Source organism: Dipodomys merriami, unplaced genomic scaffold (genome assembly GCF_024711535.1).
Source record: "Dipodomys merriami isolate MVZ:Mamm:240054 unplaced genomic scaffold, mDipMer1.0.p SCAF_325, whole genome shotgun sequence".
In the NCBI taxonomy this organism is placed as follows: domain Eukaryota; kingdom Metazoa; phylum Chordata; class Mammalia; order Rodentia; family Heteromyidae; genus Dipodomys; species Dipodomys merriami.
The window spans coordinates 1,047,980-1,063,779 of NW_027204771.1; the positions used below are offsets into that span (position 1 = coordinate 1,047,980).

A 15,800-nucleotide genomic window follows, 5' to 3' on the forward strand; every position below is an offset into this window, starting at 1 on the left:
GGCAACCTATTCCTGAAGGCCCCAGCCCAGAGGACACGGCGTGGTCCCTGCACACATGGAGGTGAGCACAGGCCCTTGACTCATGGCCCCATTGGTGATCTAAACTGAGCCAGGACTCGGGCTTCATGAACCCCCAGTTCTACCTCTCAGACTCTGATTTCTGAGCCATTTTGGGGAGTTGCAAGGAGGAATTCCACGGCGTGGCTAGATACGGCAGAAAGGGGCAAAAGGAAGTTGGGAGACAGACACACCCCAACCTCCCGGGGGGGGGCGGGGGGGGTCCTTCCCTCTTACCAACGGAATGGAGTGACCCCCTCTACAGAACACTGAGTGGGGTGTGCAGGCCTTTGAGCCCTGATCTGAGCAAGACAGGTTTTCTGTGGTGACCCAAGCTTTTTTGGAAGAGGCCCACGTGGTATGTCAGCCACACCCGCAATGTTTGGGTAAAGGGGCCACAGGACAGAGTGTCACTTTGGCAATGATGACAATTTTTTTAATGCTGGTATAGGGGGCCTCTCCCTCTCCCTAGAGCTTTTGTTTTTCACTCAAGACTGGAGGGCACACTACCACTTTAGCCACACCACCACTCCTAGCTCTGTTTTTTGCCAGTTAACTAGAGATGAGCCTTTCAGGTACATCTAGCTTCGATGTTCTGCTTCGATGATCTGCTTCAATGATTCTCACATCTCAGCCTCCTGGGAAGTGGGGATGACAGGTGTGAGCCACCGGCATTCAGTCCACTATTGTTTTTTTTTTTTTTTTTTAACTTTTTAAATCAAAACCCTCAACCTTACAAGCCAGCAGAGGATGGAGAGGATTGCAGTGTTGTTCCTAACGGAATGGATGACAGCTCCAGGGATCGGACCTGCTCTGGGACACCCCTGAGAGACAAGTAACAGTCCAGCGCTGGAGAGCTGAAGGCAGTTCAGGGAAGGCCTTGGAAGTATACCAGAGGCAGCAGGTGGCACCATCCTTGGCCTGGGTGTGGATCTGGGATCACACCATCCTTGGCCTGGGTGTGGATCTGGGATCATACCTTCCTTGTCCGAGGTATGAATCTGTGGTCACACCATCCTTGCCCTGGGCGTGGATCCAGGATCACACCATCCTTGTCCCAGGTGTGAATCTGTGGTAATAACATCCTTGTCCCGGATGTGAATCTGCAGTCACAGTGTCCTTGCCCTAACTGTGGATCCAAGGTCACGCTGGCCTTGCCCTAACTACAGATGCAAGGCCTGGTCCAATCAGGGCAAACCCCAAGTCCCCAACTCTAGTCCTGGATGCAGATCTTCACAAAGAGCGTGGCTGATGGATACTGATCCCCATTTTTAGACAAGAGATGGACATGACGGTAGCCTGGCAGAAAGAACCAAAAAAAAAAAAAAGCAGTCTGGTCACTCTGGGTAACTCCAATGGGGGCCCCGCCCTCCCTCTCTCCCTCCTCCCCCTCCTCTTCCTCCTCTTCCTATCTCTGGGCAGAGCTCACCCTGCTTGAGGCTGCCCCAGGGGATGGTGCTCTGACCGATGAAGTCGTTCTTCGAGGAGGCATCGTAATCCTCCACAACAAACCGCACCAGGGCAAGCTCTGGCACCGCCACTTCGAACTCGAACTCCGTGTCCCACCAGGGGTTGAAGCCTGGGAACAGGCCTCGTCATAGTCAGGGCACAGACAGCAGCTCTGGGAGCCAGGCCTGCCCACCTGCCCACTGGACAGCTGGCCCACCCATCGGCTGGCCCCATTTACCATTGTTGGTGACCACAGCCGTGTGGCGACTGCTCATGTCCCGGCCCACGCCGTGTATCTCCACCGTCACCTTGGGGTCCACGATGGAATTCTTGTTCTTATTGACTTTTGGCAGCTGTTGTCCAGAAATAACCTAAGGTAGGAGAAATGGGAGATAACAAAAAGCATTGACAAAAAATAATAATAAGCCAAGTGAGCCGGGTGCTGGTGGCTCATGCCTGTCATCCTAGCTACTCAGGAGGCTGAGATCTGAGGATCATGGTTCAAAGCCAGCCCGAGCAGGAGAGACCGTGAGTCTCCTATCTCCAATAAACCACCAGAAAACCGGAAATGGCGCTGTAGCTCAAGTGGTAGAGCGCTCGCCTTGAGCTGAAGAGCTGAGGGACAGCGCCCAGGCCCAGAGTTCAAGCCCTACGGTCGACCAAAATAATAATAAGCCAAGTGCCATCAGCTCATGACTGTCATCCCAGCTCCTCAGGGAGGTTGAGATCTGGAGGATCTCAGTTCAAAGCCAGCCTGGGTGGGAAAATCCATGAGACTCTTATGTCCAATAAATGACTAGAAAACCAGAGGTGGTGCTGTGGTTCAAGTGGTAGAGCGCTCGTCTTGAGCTGAAGAGCTGAGGGACAGCGCCCAGGCCCTGAGTTCAAGTCCCATGACCAAGAGAAAATAATAATCATAATCATAAAGTAAGAAGGAAAGATCCAGGGGGCGCCTGTCCCTCGGAATCTAGCCATACCCTGATGTTCAGCCGCTTCGGGGCCCACCAAGGCCCCTGAGTCAGGGCGCGGGAGTTGAAGGTGGTGCTGGGGTCCCGCAGGAAAGCAGGCTTCAGCACATACCCGCAGGCCCCGTTGTCCTGGAAACGGCCCTGGTAGACATCCATCTCTGGCCCAGGCGTCTGGAAGTTCAGGGCCACTGGAAGCAAGACAGAGGAGTCACAGGCTGAGGGTAGGCTGGGCTGGGCCTCTGGGCCCTGGGTCTCAGGGTATACTGAGGCAGGATTCTGTATGATTGCATCTGCCGCCCTCCCAACCCACCACGCTAACCATGCACTCCATTTCTTTCTGCTGATAAACTAGGGCTTCAGACTGAGGGCCTGGGTGCTATCCTGGAATTTGTTTCATTTTGCTTCGTTTTACTCAAGGCTGGCACTCAACTATTTGAGCCACACCTCCACTTCCAGCTTTTGGCTGGTTCGCTGGAGATAAGAATGTCACAGAAGCCGGGTGCCAGTGGTGGCTCACGCCTGTCATCCCACCTCCTCAGGAGGCTGAGAGCTGAGGATCGCAGTTTGAAGCCAGCCCCAGGCAGGAACGTCCGTGAGACTCTCCAATGAACCACTCAGAAAAAAGCCAGAAGTGGCGCTGTGGCTCAAATGGTAGAGCACCAGCCTTGAGTTTAAAAAAAAAATAATAAAGCTCAGGAACAGTGCCCAGGCCCTAAGTCCAATCCCCAGGACCAGCAAAGAAAAAAAAACACAAAACATGGATTTGTCTGCCTGGGCTGGCTTCGAACCACCAACTCCTCCTGAGCAGCTGAGACGATGGGTATTTGCTACGGCACCTGACCTACCCCTGAACTACATACTCCAAGACCAGGTGGGTCGGGAAATAAAAATTCTGTAGCTCAAGGCAGCCCCCCACTGCCCTTCCAGACCCCTTGCCCTCCCCCCCACCCCTGGGCCCCACCCCACCAACACACCCCTCCTCCCTTCCTGCCCAGTTACACCCCACATCTATCCAGCACCCCCCTCCTCCCCTCCACCCACACTCCATACCTATCTGGCACCCCCCATTCCACATCTCCACCGGGCTGTAGTTGGAAGAATCCGTCCTCCAGCCGGCAGGGTAGATTCTGCTCAGGTGGTCCACGTTGTGGTGGACGAAGCCATTGCCTAGAGAGAGGGATGGGGGGGGTGAGGGCAGGGTCAGCACGCAGGCCCAGATGGACGGACAGACACAGCAGATGGACGGACAGACACAGCAGATGGAGAAGAGACTCACCCGACTCCTGGAGCAAGCGCAGGGCGCGGTTCTCCGAGAATGAGGCCATCTCATAAAACGCCTGCCCATTGGTCCCGGGGTTGGCAAAGCCCGAAAAATGCACACTCTTGCAGTAGATGACCATGTCAGAAAGTTCTGGAGCCAGCCTGACCTTGTCTTCCTGGAGACCATGGGGAGGGCCAGGTGAGAGCGAGCAGGGGAGGGTATGGTGGGCAGAGGGGGGTGGGGAGGGAGGGGAAATGTAGACACCAAGGAGACAAGAGGGCTGGGCGTGTGGCTCCAGCCTGCCCAGCTGGAGGCTGAAGTGTGGAGGATCACTGTTCAAAGCCAGCCCCCGAGGAAAGAAAGTGTGAGTCTTATCTCCAACAAACCAGCAGAAAGCTGGTGGTGAGGGGTGGCTCATTGGCAGAACACCAACCTGAAGCTAAAGAGCTTTTAAAGAGAGTGGGTAGCTTGCCTGCCATCCCAGTCCTTTGGGAGGCTGAGGCCTAGAGGACTGTGGTTTGAGGCCAGCCCAGGCAGGAAAGTGAGACTCTCATCTCCAAGGAAACCACCAGAAAGCCAGAAGTGGTGCTGTGGCTCAAGTGGCAGAGTACCAGCTTTAAGCTGATGAAGAGGCTCAGGGCCAGCGCCCAGGCCCTGAGTTCAAGCCCCAGTATTCACACAGGCACACGCACACACAGAGAGTCACAGAAATCTGAGGAGAGCTCGGGGGCATCAAAGCAAAGGGGCGACCCCAAGGCCCCTGCCCTTGCTTGCCCGCACACCTTGGGCTTATGTTGTACGCGGCTCCTCACGGCCTCATCGTCCATCTCCGCAGCCTCATCTTCGTCCGATACGTCTGCCACCTCTGAGCCACTCGTCCCTCCTGGGGCCAGCAGCCCCCCGACCTTCTTCCCCTTCAGCAGGATCTTCCCCTTCAATTGCTGGGAGGGGATAGCGGGGGGGGGCAGGGGTCAGAGGGCAGCGGGTCACCATCCTCCGTCTGGCCTCACCCTGAGCCGGGCCCAGTACACCCCCACCTTGGGACGCGCCCTGACCGGCGCCCCACACCCCGCATCCGCACCTCGGGCGAGGGCAGGCTGGTGGTCACCCCATCCAGTGGCTTGTCCAGCAGCATGGGCCCCAGGATGGCCCGCAGGTGCCGGGCCATCACACGCTGCTGCTCCAGGCTGCAGTGGTTCTCCAGGGACAGGATGACGGGGTACGGGGACACCTGGCACCCCAAGACACACGGGAGGGGGAGGAGTCAGCATACTGCACCCCTCCTGGCCAGCTCCCTCTCAGCCTCTGCCCCTCCCCCACCCGGCCAGGCCCCCCCCCAGTCCCTCCCTCTCCCCTTCCCCCTGCCACCAGCCCCACCTTGAAGGCATAGTCCCGGATGGCCCGCAGCGCATCGCTCAGCAGGATCTTGGAGGTGAAGGTGTAGCCATGGTAGATGACCGGCTCTTGGCCTGGCCCATCCCAACAGTCCAGCTCCAGACACCGGCAGCCCTTGCACAGAGCCCTGGGGCACAGACAGGGGTCGGTCCTGCCCATCCTGCTCCCACGCAGCCCCCCGGGCCCCCCAGGACCACCCCCACAGCCCCCCAGGATCCCCCACAGCCGCCAGGACCACCCCCAGCCCGCACCGGATGTAGGCCTCGGTGCTGCTGGGCCCGGTCAGCTGGTCCTCCAGCAGGTAGGTGTTGTGCGAGGATGATACGAGGTAGTGGCTGAGTGGCTGCCCCATGTCCTGGTAGACGCGCCGGTGTGCCAGGCTGAAGGCGCTGCCATCCGCAGAGAGCAGGTACATGAGGAAGCCGTCCTTGGTCATCTGCCGATGGGCTTTGGCTGGGGAGGGAGGAGGGAATGCCCCACAGGGGCTCTCAGAGCCAGACACATTGTCCCATCGCCCCGCAGGGGCACCCAGAGCCAGGCGCAATGCCCCACCATCCCGCAGGAGCCCCCAAAGAAAACCAGAAGTGGGCCTATGGCTCAAGTGGTAGAGACCTCGCCTTGAACAAAAAGCAGCTCAGGGACAGCACCCAGTCCCTGAGATTAAGCTTCATTATCAGTGCACACACACACACACACACACACACACACAGACACACACACACAAAAGTATTGAAGGAAGAGATGAAAGGGAAACTGAGGCCCAGAGAAAGGACAGAATGCTAGAGTCCTGATTTTTTTTTCTTTTTTCAATCATGGGGGCTTGAACTCTAGGCCTGGGCGCTGTCCCTCAGCTCTTCAGCTCAAGGCAAGTGCTTTGCCACTTTGCACCACTTCCGGTTTTCTGGTGGTTTATTGGAGATCAGAGTCTCACAGACTTTCCTGCCCTGACTGGCTTTGAACTGCGATCTTCCGATCTCAGCCTTCTGAGTAGCTAGGATGACAGGCATGAGCCACCCGCACCCAGTGAGTCCTGACCGCCTGTCCCCTTCATGTGACAAGTGTGCATTTCACTCCAGGGACTCTGACCTGCCTCCCTCCAGCCCCTCTCTCTCTCTCTCTCTCTCACCCTTCCCTTTTTAGGGGGAGTTGAGGAGATCCTCCAATTTCCATAGCCCCGAGACCTTACCTGTCTCACTGGGCTCGTAACGCTCGATGAGAGACAGAGCGAGTGCTGGCCCCGCTGCCTCCTCCCTCTGCTGGTGTCTCAGGAAGGCCACCAGCTGGTCCACAGACAGCGTGTCTCCAGACCCAGCAGCCAGAGCAAAGGTGCGATCGATCTCCTCCCTCTGGGTGAGCATCCTGTAGAAGGCCTCGATCTCCTCATCCTCCAGGGAGTCAGTCTGAGAGTGATCACATTCCTGCCAAATCAAGAAGCAAGCAGCAGGTAGCTGGAGTTGGGACTTCCCCACATCCTCCCCCACCACGCCCTGGCCCCAGCAAGCCGTGACTCGGTTTACCCTGAAGATTTTGCGGGCGTAGCTGTCGTCCACTTGAATGTTCAGTTCCTTCAGAAAGTTCTGCAGCTCCTTGAAGCTCATCTTGTTGTCCTTGTTCTTGTCCGCTTTGCGCAAGCAGGAATGGATCCAGCTGGGCCAGGGTGAAGGAAAGAACTAGAAAATTCCTGTGCTTTGCCCCCAAGAACCCAGTCACAGGTGGCTGTGACACTGCCATCTGCTGGCCTAGCATGGTAATGCACCTGCAGTGACCAAAAACCACCCACTCAGCCAGGACCTTCCAGGGTTTTCCCCATTTGCCGGTTTTCAAAATTCTTTTCCTTTCCTTCTCTTTTCTCTTCTTTTCTGTTTCTGGTGCTGGTGTGGAGCTTAAAGTCAAGAGTCTGGGTGCTGACCCTGAGCTTCTTTTTTGTGTGCTCAAGGCTGGTGCTCTACCACTTGAGCCACACCTCCATGTCTGGTTTGTTTTGGCAGTTCACTGCAATTACAAGTCTCATGGATTTTCCTCCCCTGGGCTGGCTTCAAACTGGAATCCTCAGATCCCAAGGAGCTGGGATGACAGGTATGAGCCACCAGTGCCCGGCTGGGAAATAGTATTTCTTACTGTGAAAGCGTGGTTCATAGGTACAGGTACAGAGGCTCACGCCTCTGGGAGGCTACCTGGGAGACAGATTCAGACGATCGTGGTTTGAAGAGGACATCTCTAACTAAATAGAAAAAATTAGCTGGAGGTGGAACTGTGACTCAAGTGGTAAGAGCACTAGCCTTGAGCAAATATGCTATGGGACAGTACCCAGGCCCTGAGTTCAAACCATGGTACTGGCAAAGAAAGAAGAAAAAGGAAAAGGAGGAAGGAAGGAGGGAGGGAGGAAGGAAGGAAGGAAGGAAGGAAGGAAGGCAGGCAGAAGAAAAGGAAAGGAAAGATCCTGGCAAGTGCAGAACAGGCAGGGATAGAAACACAGGCAGTGGATGTATGTGCACAGGTGCAGGGCAGGTGCAGGTGCAGGTGCAGGGCAGGTGTAGGGCAGGTGCAGGGCAGGTGCAGGTGCAGGTGCAGGGCTGTCGGGAACGCAGGCCGGGCTGCTGCAGGGCAGGGAACTCAGTGAATGATATGGTCTGATGTGGATTGTGCAGATGGTTGTGCAACTCTGAATGTGGATTTAAAAAAAATCCTTGGATCAGATCCCAGGCTTGAGTTAGTTTTATGGTTGTGTGAATTACACGTCCATAAACTAGTCACTAAAGAAAGGGACTCCTGGGTGTGGGGCGCACACCTGCAATTCCGTCTTTTAAGAGACTGAGGCTGAAGGACTGGACGGTTGAGGCCAGCCTGGGTTCCCAGTGTGGAGGGCGGGGGGGGGTGGACAAGGCAGGGGAGGGGAGCATAGGGGAAGCGGAAGGGACAAAGCTGGGAGCTGGTGGTTCACGCCCGTCATCTCAGGAGGCTAAGATCTGAGATCTGAGGATCGTGGTTCAAAGCCAGCCCAGGCAGGAATGTCCAGAAATCTTGAAATGCAGCTGTGACTCAAGGAGTGGAGCTCCATCCTTAAGCAGAAGCAGCGCCCAGGCCCTGAGTTCAAATCTCATGACTGGCACACACACATACAAAGCCAGAAGCGGAACTGTGGCTCAAATGGTAGAGCACCAGCCTTGAGTTATTGAGCTAAGGGACAGCGTCCAGGCCCTGAGTTCAAGCCCCACGCCAGACTCCCCCAAAATCTGTGTCCAACTGTCATTGCAGACATCTGGGGTGCACTCCTGGTAGTCCATCCATCTCCCCACACTGAGCTGGCTCACACCCCCTCTCTCATCCACCAACCCCCACCAGCTTCCCCGTGGGTCAGGCCAGTGCCTTCAGGATACTGCTGTAGCTTCTGTCTCTGGTCCATGGCGCCCGAGTGGTGAATGACCTTCCTTAACCCCTGTACCCAGTGCTGGGCATCGGCCGGGGAGGGGGCGATGAGATCCAGCGTGCTGCGCTGGTCCTTGAAGACGATGGAGAAGCAGCGATCATCCGGGATGTCACGGGCGAACTTCTCCAGGCCCTCGGTGCGGTGTCCCATGCGCACCTCCTGGATGTCCTCAATGGAGACTGCACAGAAGGGAGGTGGTCACGCCTGGGACCCGGCTGGCCCCTCAGGAGGCTGAGATCTGGGGGACCGCAGTGCGAGGCAGCCTGGGCAGGAAGGTGTGTGGGACTCCTGTCCCCAGTGAACCACCAGCAAACCGGACGTGGCGCTGTGGCTCAAGCAGTAGAGCGCCTGCCTGGAGCTTAGGAGCTGAGGGACAGTGCTCAGGCCCTGAGTTCAAGCCCCAGGACACACTAAATACATAAATACATAAACAAAACTAAAATGTAAAAGTAAGTGCCCTGGTCCTGCGTCTAACCCATCCCGATGGCCGGGACGGGGTGGGGGTGCCGGGGTCCCAGCCACCTTCAAGCCCGTGTGCGTGGTGTGTGCCCCTGCGCTGCAGGCTCTGAAGGCTGGGGGGATGCAGGCCCCCCCACACACCATCTGGGGTCCGGTGCAAATCTCCCCTTAATCTCTCCTGCATCCCGCAGGGCTTTTAACCCCGTGCAGCTAAAGCTGTCCTAAAAAAATGAATCAGACAATAAATACAGCAGGAAGTCAGGGCCCTGGAGCCCCCTCCCCCACCCCCCAAGAGCCCCCCCAAAAACTTGCAGCCCTGATTCAGCCCAGAGAGAAAATGGCAGACACCTGGGCAGCGGCTTGACAGGTGGCTGGGCAGAGGCCTGAGTTCGAGCTCCAGCGCCGACACAAAAGAGAAAGAAAAGATACACATCAGCCTTGCTTTCTCTAGCTTTCACTCTCCATATGCTCTAGGTGCCTTGGGTTCTTGGATCTTCTGGAAGCTTCCAGAAACTTCCAGAAGGCCCTCAGACCCACATCCCCAAGCAAGCAAATCCCCCCACACCCCAACAGTGGCTTGTGTGTGTGTCCCAGCCCTGCTCTACCCGATGTCCTGAGCTTGAAGCCCAGGCAGCTCTGCCCATGGGGAGACACCCCACAACCCTGCCCTGGGACACCCCGGAAGTGCCCTCTCTGTCCCCGGACTTTGGGCCCGGCTGTCCGCCAAGACCACACCCAGACACCCGGACACCTGGGGAGCTGGTCCAGCCATGCACCTCCCCAACACACCCAGACCGGAGCAACCAACTCCTCCCTCCATCTCTTCTCTCTCGCTCTCCTATCTCCTCTCTTTCTCTCTCCTCTATCTCCTATCTTTGTCCTCTATCCCCCCTTCTCTCCTCCTCCTCCTCCTCTGTCATGTTGGCACCAACACTAGAACTTGAACTCTGGGCCTGGGCACTGTCCCTCAGCTCTTCAGCTCAAGGCTGGCGCTCTACCACTTGAGCCACAGCTCCATGTCCGGTTTTCTGGTGGTTCATTGGAGATCAGTCTCATGGCCTTTCCTGCCTGAGTCTGGCCTCGAAGCGTGATCCTCAGATCTCAGCCTCCTGAGGAGCTGGGGTGACGGGCGTGAGCCAGCTCCTCATTTCTCAACCCTGGTGGGGAAGATCCCACCAGTCTGGGCCTCAGTTTCCCCATCTGTAGTCACAGCCCATGGATAGCTTCCACCCCAGCGACCCGGCATGCCCCAACCCCCAGGCCGGCCACTCACAGAGCTGGGACTCGGGCGTCCGCATGACCTTCCTCGACTCCTGCCAGATGGTCTTGCAGTCCTCTTGAAGCTTGTAGAAGCGCTCTCGCCGCCAGGAGCCCGATTTGACCTTCAGCAGCTGCCCACCCTTGAGCAGGGCCTGTAGATCACTGTCATCCTGCAGGCCTGGGCGGGGGGAGGGGAAGGCATGATCAGAAGTCATGGTGGCAAGAGAAGAAGAGAGGAAAAAAATGGAGGACGGTGCCTGGCAGAGATCGGACATGTGTGTGTGTGTGTGTGTGTGCGCGCACACATATGCAGTGAGGATTGAACCCACAGCCTTGTGTACGCTAGGCAAGCACTCCTCCAGTGAGCTGAGACCTTCTTATTCCACCCAGGAACTGACTAGGTGGCTGGCAGGTGGCTAATTCAAGAAGATCCCCTGTCCAGAGGAGCGGGGTCTCAAGTAATAGCTCAGGCCTAAGCACCCGTGGTTCACACCTGTCAGCCCAGATACTCCAGGGGCTGAGATCTGAGGATTGCGGTTCAAAGCCAGCCCAGGCAGGAAAGTCTGTGAGACTTTGATCTCCAAGGAACCACCAGAAAACCGGAAGTGGAGCTGTGGCTCAAGTGGCAGAGCACCAACCTTGAGCTGAAGAGCTGAGGGACAGCGTCCAGGCCCAGAGTTCAAGTCCCATGATCAACAAAAACAAAATGGTACCAGGGGAGAGCTAAGACACCAGGATCCTGCTCGTGTCCTTAAATAGCAAATGCACAACGGACCCAAGGAAGAGTCACAAAGCCACCAGGCCTCTGCGTCTCTGATCCTACAAAACCTATCTATGCACCTGAACTCCAGGACCTGGAAGCGAGAGGTTGTCACACACACACACACACACACCATCACCTCTATAGTAATAAAACATTAAATACAAATCTAAAAATGTAAAAAAAAAATTAAAAAGAAAATGCACAATGAAGACACACCACCATGAACACCATCACCTCCAAACACAACCACACAGTTCCAGGGACAACCTGGGAGCCATAGAGACTACTCCCCCCTCTCCCCCCCAGCTACCCACAGTCACCCAAGTTTGCACAATGTCACCTACAGACACACAGACATGCAGGCGTGTGCACACAGCCACACAGCATTTACAGTGATCAAGCTGGTACAACAGCCTCCATTATAATAACTACTATTGGAGAATCAGATACCATCCCCTCCAGCACCAGGGCTTAATCCCTCCCCTCCCTTCCCCAGCCAGCCCAGGTCAATTCCCAGTTTACAGATAAGGAAACTGAGGCGGAAGGAGGTCGTTGGCCAGATGGAGTGGGGACGCAGAAGCAGGCAGCCTGCATTCACCAGGGCCGAGGGAGCAGCAGAACAATTACTGATTTGTGCCCAGTGGCCAGTGGCTCCGCTTACCCTGTGGGCTGGAGATCTGAGGATGGGCAGAGGTTCAAAGCCAGCCAGGGGAAAGAAAGTCCCCAAGAATCTTATCTCTAAGTAAGCAGCAAAAAGCCTCCTCTCGAGGTGTGGTTCAAGAGATAAAGTGCCAGCCTGGAGCAAAAACTGAAGCCAAGAGAGAGAGAGCCCAGGGGGGGCCCTGATTTCCAGCCTCACAACAGCCCAAGAACAAAACCAAACACAGAAACTTCCAGCACCAGGAGTTCCCGCCTGGCCTCCCAGGAGATCTGAGGACCAGGGTTCAAAGCCAGCCCAGGCAGGAAAGTCCCTGAGCCTCTCATCTCCAGTGAGCCAGGATGTGCAAAACTGGATGTGGAGCTGTGGCTCAAGTCGCAGGGAGGATTGGCATACATGCACACAGACAGACACACAGACACACACACACGTGTACACACACGCACACACTCACCTTCAGAGCACTGGGAGCGTAGCCAGCGGCAACCCCCCCCCATGAGTGACAAAGCCACTGTCACCGCGGGGCTGCGCCCTCCCCCCTGCCCTCCCTCCCGTCCCCCCCCCCCCCCCGCACCCCTTACCCAGCCTCTGCCCGTTCAGCGCCGCCACCCGGCGGCTCTGCTCCTGCAGGAAGAGCTCCCGGGAGCGGCTGCGGCTGCGGCGCCGGCCCTGGAGCCCCAGGCACTGCATGGCGAGCGCGCCCGTCCGGTCCCGTCGCGTCCCCCTCCTGTCCCTGTCTCAGCCGAGCCGGCAATCCCGGGCGGCGGGGGGCGGGGCCGGGGGCGGGGCCGGGGGCGGGGCAGGGGGCGGGGCCGGGCCCGGAGAGGCAGCACTGCGGCCCTGTGGGCGGGGCTTGGGAAGAAATCTGAGCTGAGGGGGCGGGCCCGGGCTAGAAGGCGGGGCCACACCGAGGAGGCGGGGCCAGGCTGAGGACGTGGAGCGATGTCGGGAAGGGCGGGGCCGGCTGGGGAGTGATGGCCATTGGGGAGGGGCGGAACCCGTTTTCCCGAGGGGGCCGGAGCCAGTCAGTCACCCCGGAGGAGCGGAGTCAGACAGGGAGGGGGGAACCAGGCAGGAGACAGAGCCAGCCCGAGGAGGCGGAGTCATCTGGGCAGAGGCGGAGCCAACTCTGGAGGGGGCGGAACGCAGGAGATGCGGAGCCAGTTCAGGGGGAAACTGCCCAGTTCGGGGAGGGCGGCGCCAAGTATGGGTGGGCGGGGCCTGTTCTGGGGAGGAACCAATCACGGAGGACGAGGCCGATCGCGGTGGGCGTGGCCTGTTGAGGGGCGGGGCCTGTGGGGCGGGGCGGGCACGGAGCGGCTCTCCACAAGCCCAGCCGTGTTTGCAGGGGGAGGAGGGGAAGGAAGGAGAGCCTGGGACCCCCGAGGCATTGCGGGGACCGACCGCCCTCCCCACCGCACTGCAAAGGGGTGCAGGCAGGGGAGGGGTGCGGGCAGGATGGGGTGCAGGCTGGGGAGGGTGCAGGCAGGATGGGGTGCAGGCAGGGAGGGGTGCAGGCGGGATGGGGGTGCAGACGGGGGGATGCAGGCAGGGGAGGGGTGCAGGCAGGATGGGGTGCAGGCTGGGGAGGGTGCGGGCAGGATGGGGTGCAGGCTGGGGAGGGTGCAGGCAGGATGGGGTGAAGGCAGGGAGGGGTGCAGGCGGGATGGGGGTGCAGACGGGGGGGTGCAGGCAGGGGAGGGGTGCAGGCAGGATGGGGGTGCAGACAGGGGTTGCAGGCAGGATGGGGTGCAGGCTGGGGAGGATGCAGGCAGGATGGGGGCGCAGATGGGGGCGCAGGCAGGAGGGGGTGCAGACAGGGGAGGGGTGCAGGCAGGGCCAGGGCTGGAGTGGTGTCACCCGGGGATCCGGGCCAGCCTTCAAAACTTGGGGAAACTTCAGTAAGGCCTGGGCGCTGAGCCCCCCCAAATCCCCGAATTACTCCACTAAATACACGAACCCGGGAGATGTGTGTCTTTCCCTCAGTTTCCCCACCAGAGCTGGGTAATAATGCCCAGGTAAGCAAAGCCAAGGAAAGTCTTACAATAATAACACTATCATAATAATAATAACAACAACAATAACAACAGTCAGGCCCCGTGGCTCATGCCTGTCACCCTAACCACAGGAGACTGAGAGGATCGTGGTTCGAAGCCATCAGAGGACACAGATCCCAGCCCCAAAGCCCAGAGGTTGGACGCGTCACCGCTCAAGCGGTAGAGCACCAGCTGGACAACGACCCATTGAGCACCATGAATTAAAAACGAATACTGTAAATGAAGTTCAAATGAAGCGTTTGAAAGGCAAAGGCTGATCTTCAAAAGGAGCTGCTGCATTCAGGGCGGCCGAGGGCCTGGGCTGGACACAGCCAGGCCTTTCATGTAGGCTGGCCCTCATGAGTCAGAATCCAAGGGCTCACAGAGCCAGGACGCCACCCAGGAGGCCTGACCCATGCCCCAAAAAGAAAAAACAACAAAATAAAAATTCCCTGTGTGCCGTGGCTGTGAGTCACCTGCAGAGCTAGTTTTCCACGCAGACCAGCGCAGCAGGAATAACCAAACTACAGCACTCTGGCCCCAAGCCCCAAGAGCTCCTAAAGCAGGCAAAGAGCAAGCAAGCGCCTGGAAGAGATGAAACAGAGACTGCACACAAAAGTTCTTCCCAGCCCAGCCTGCAGTGGCTCAGCGCTGCCATCCTGGCTAGTCAGGAGTCTGAGATCTGGAGGATCGTGGTTCAAAGCCAATCCCCAGCAGGAAAAAGTTCTGGGAGATTATCTCCAAGGAACCAGCAAAGAGCCTGAAAGGGACACTGTGGCTCAAGTGGTAGCGCACCAGCCTTGAGTGGAAAAAGATCAGAGACAGTGCCCAGGCCTGAGTTCAAGCTCCATGACTGACCGACAGTCAGACAGACAAACAGACACACACACACACACACACACATCACACACATCACACACGGCATTCTGAGCATCTCCCAGATTTGTTTGCCCAAGCTGATTGCAAATCTGGACCTCAGGGAACCGCTGGGATTACAGGCGTGAGCTACCCGACGCGCCTGGCTGGAGGAGGAGAGCATGCTACATGGGTGGAGGATTAATCACAAGAAAGAGCCTTAACAATAACCCCTCAGACTTGAGTCCACCGGGGTAAAGATGCCAACCTGCACCTCACAACTGTGCCAGCTGGAGTCATTTTTTCCACTGCTCAGATGGGGAGACGCAAAGCTAGGGGCTGGGACACAAGACGGAGATACAAGATGCACGGGGAACCTCAACTCTGTCCCAGCCTGAGTGTCCCCAAAGTGCAGAGAGGCTACTCTTACTTTTGTTTTGTCTTGTAACTCTTCCAGCCCTGCTTCGTGGTGTGTGTGTGTGGGGGGGGGTGTAATAAGATCAGAGACAAACTCAGGCCGGATTTCCCCCCCCCCTCCATAGCCCTGCCAGTGACCCCAGCGTCCTGACACCCCCCTGCCCCAGTGTCTTCATAGAACCACTCCGGGTCCATCAGGCCAAACCCAGACCCTGATTAGGGGAGCCCACCAGAAGAAAGACACAAAGAAAAGAATCCTTCAGATCCGCCCTCTCACCTAGCTGCCTCTTTTTGCCCAGGCTAGATCTTGGGGATACAGAGCTTAGAAAAAGCACCCCCCTCCTCCACACACACACACACACACACACACACACACACAGATGCATGCACACACGCATGCACGCAGCACGATTTTTCAACTAGAAAGTCCCACCACCAGAGTGGCGAGCTGAGATTTCTTCTTCTTTCTTCCTCCCAACAGAAAAGGGAAGGAATCAATGCTGCCTGGGAGTCGGTGGCTGGCTGCAGGGGCAGACACTCACCGTGCAGGGTCAGGAAGTCGCGGCCAGCGTCCATACCGAGGGGGGAGACGTGGCTGCGGGAGGGCGCGACCGGACAGGCCCGAGTGAAGGGGGGGGGGGGCGCTCCGAGGTCGGAGGAGGCCCGGAGCTCTGGGAATGGGCCGTGCAGGGGAAGGGGAAGGAGGTGGGAGGAGGCCGGAGGTGGGCTGAGACGCTGCCCCGCCCTGCCGGCCCTGGGGCCTCTCCACGCCCACTGCTGGTGGTTGTGGCTTGA

General features: G+C 57.7%; 1 protein-coding gene across 3 annotated transcripts; it reads right to left on the reverse strand.

Annotated features, from left to right (window-relative positions):
* Positions 1-467: 467 nt before the first annotated feature.
* Positions 468-15,672, reverse strand: Plcd1 (phospholipase C delta 1). Of its 3 annotated transcripts, none has more exons than XM_070042420.1 (15): positions 15,548-15,672; positions 10,290-10,454; positions 8,508-8,736; positions 6,648-6,777; positions 6,317-6,548; positions 5,382-5,583; positions 5,113-5,257; positions 4,817-4,966; positions 4,518-4,676; positions 3,751-3,910; positions 3,525-3,641; positions 2,484-2,662; positions 1,745-1,877; positions 1,487-1,636; positions 468-1,356 (listed from the first exon to the last, which is right to left on the reverse strand). In XM_070042420.1, the coding sequence occupies exons 1-15, from the start codon at positions 15,579-15,581 to the stop codon at positions 1,271-1,273; spliced, it is 2,271 nt and encodes a 756-aa protein (XP_069898521.1). In that variant the 5' UTR covers positions 15,582-15,672; the 3' UTR covers positions 468-1,270. The 3 variants fall into 3 exon arrangements, with proteins under 3 accessions (XP_069898521.1, XP_069898520.1, XP_069898522.1); XM_070042419.1 differs by lacking the exon at positions 15,548-15,672 and adding an exon at positions 12,279-12,877; XM_070042421.1 differs by lacking the exons at positions 10,290-10,454; positions 15,548-15,672 and adding an exon at positions 9,365-9,464.
* Between the last annotated feature and the right edge of the window lie 128 nt (positions 15,673-15,800).

What these genes read in the sequence shown, in the direction of transcription:
- Plcd1 (XM_070042419.1), bottom strand. Translation starts at nt 12,387, where the DNA reads ATGCAGTGCCTGGGGCTCCAGGGCCGGCGCCGCAGCCGCAGCCGCTCC. An exon ending in TTACGAGCCCAGTGAGACAG is followed by an intron (nt 5,584 to 6,316) that starts GTAAGGTCTCGG and finishes CTCCCTCCCCAG; the next exon opens with CCAAAGCCCATCGGCAGATG. An exon ending in AGCACCGAGGCCTACATCCG is followed by an intron (nt 5,258 to 5,381) that starts GTGCGGGCTGGG and finishes TCTGTGCCCCAG; the next exon opens with GGCTCTGTGCAAGGGCTGCC.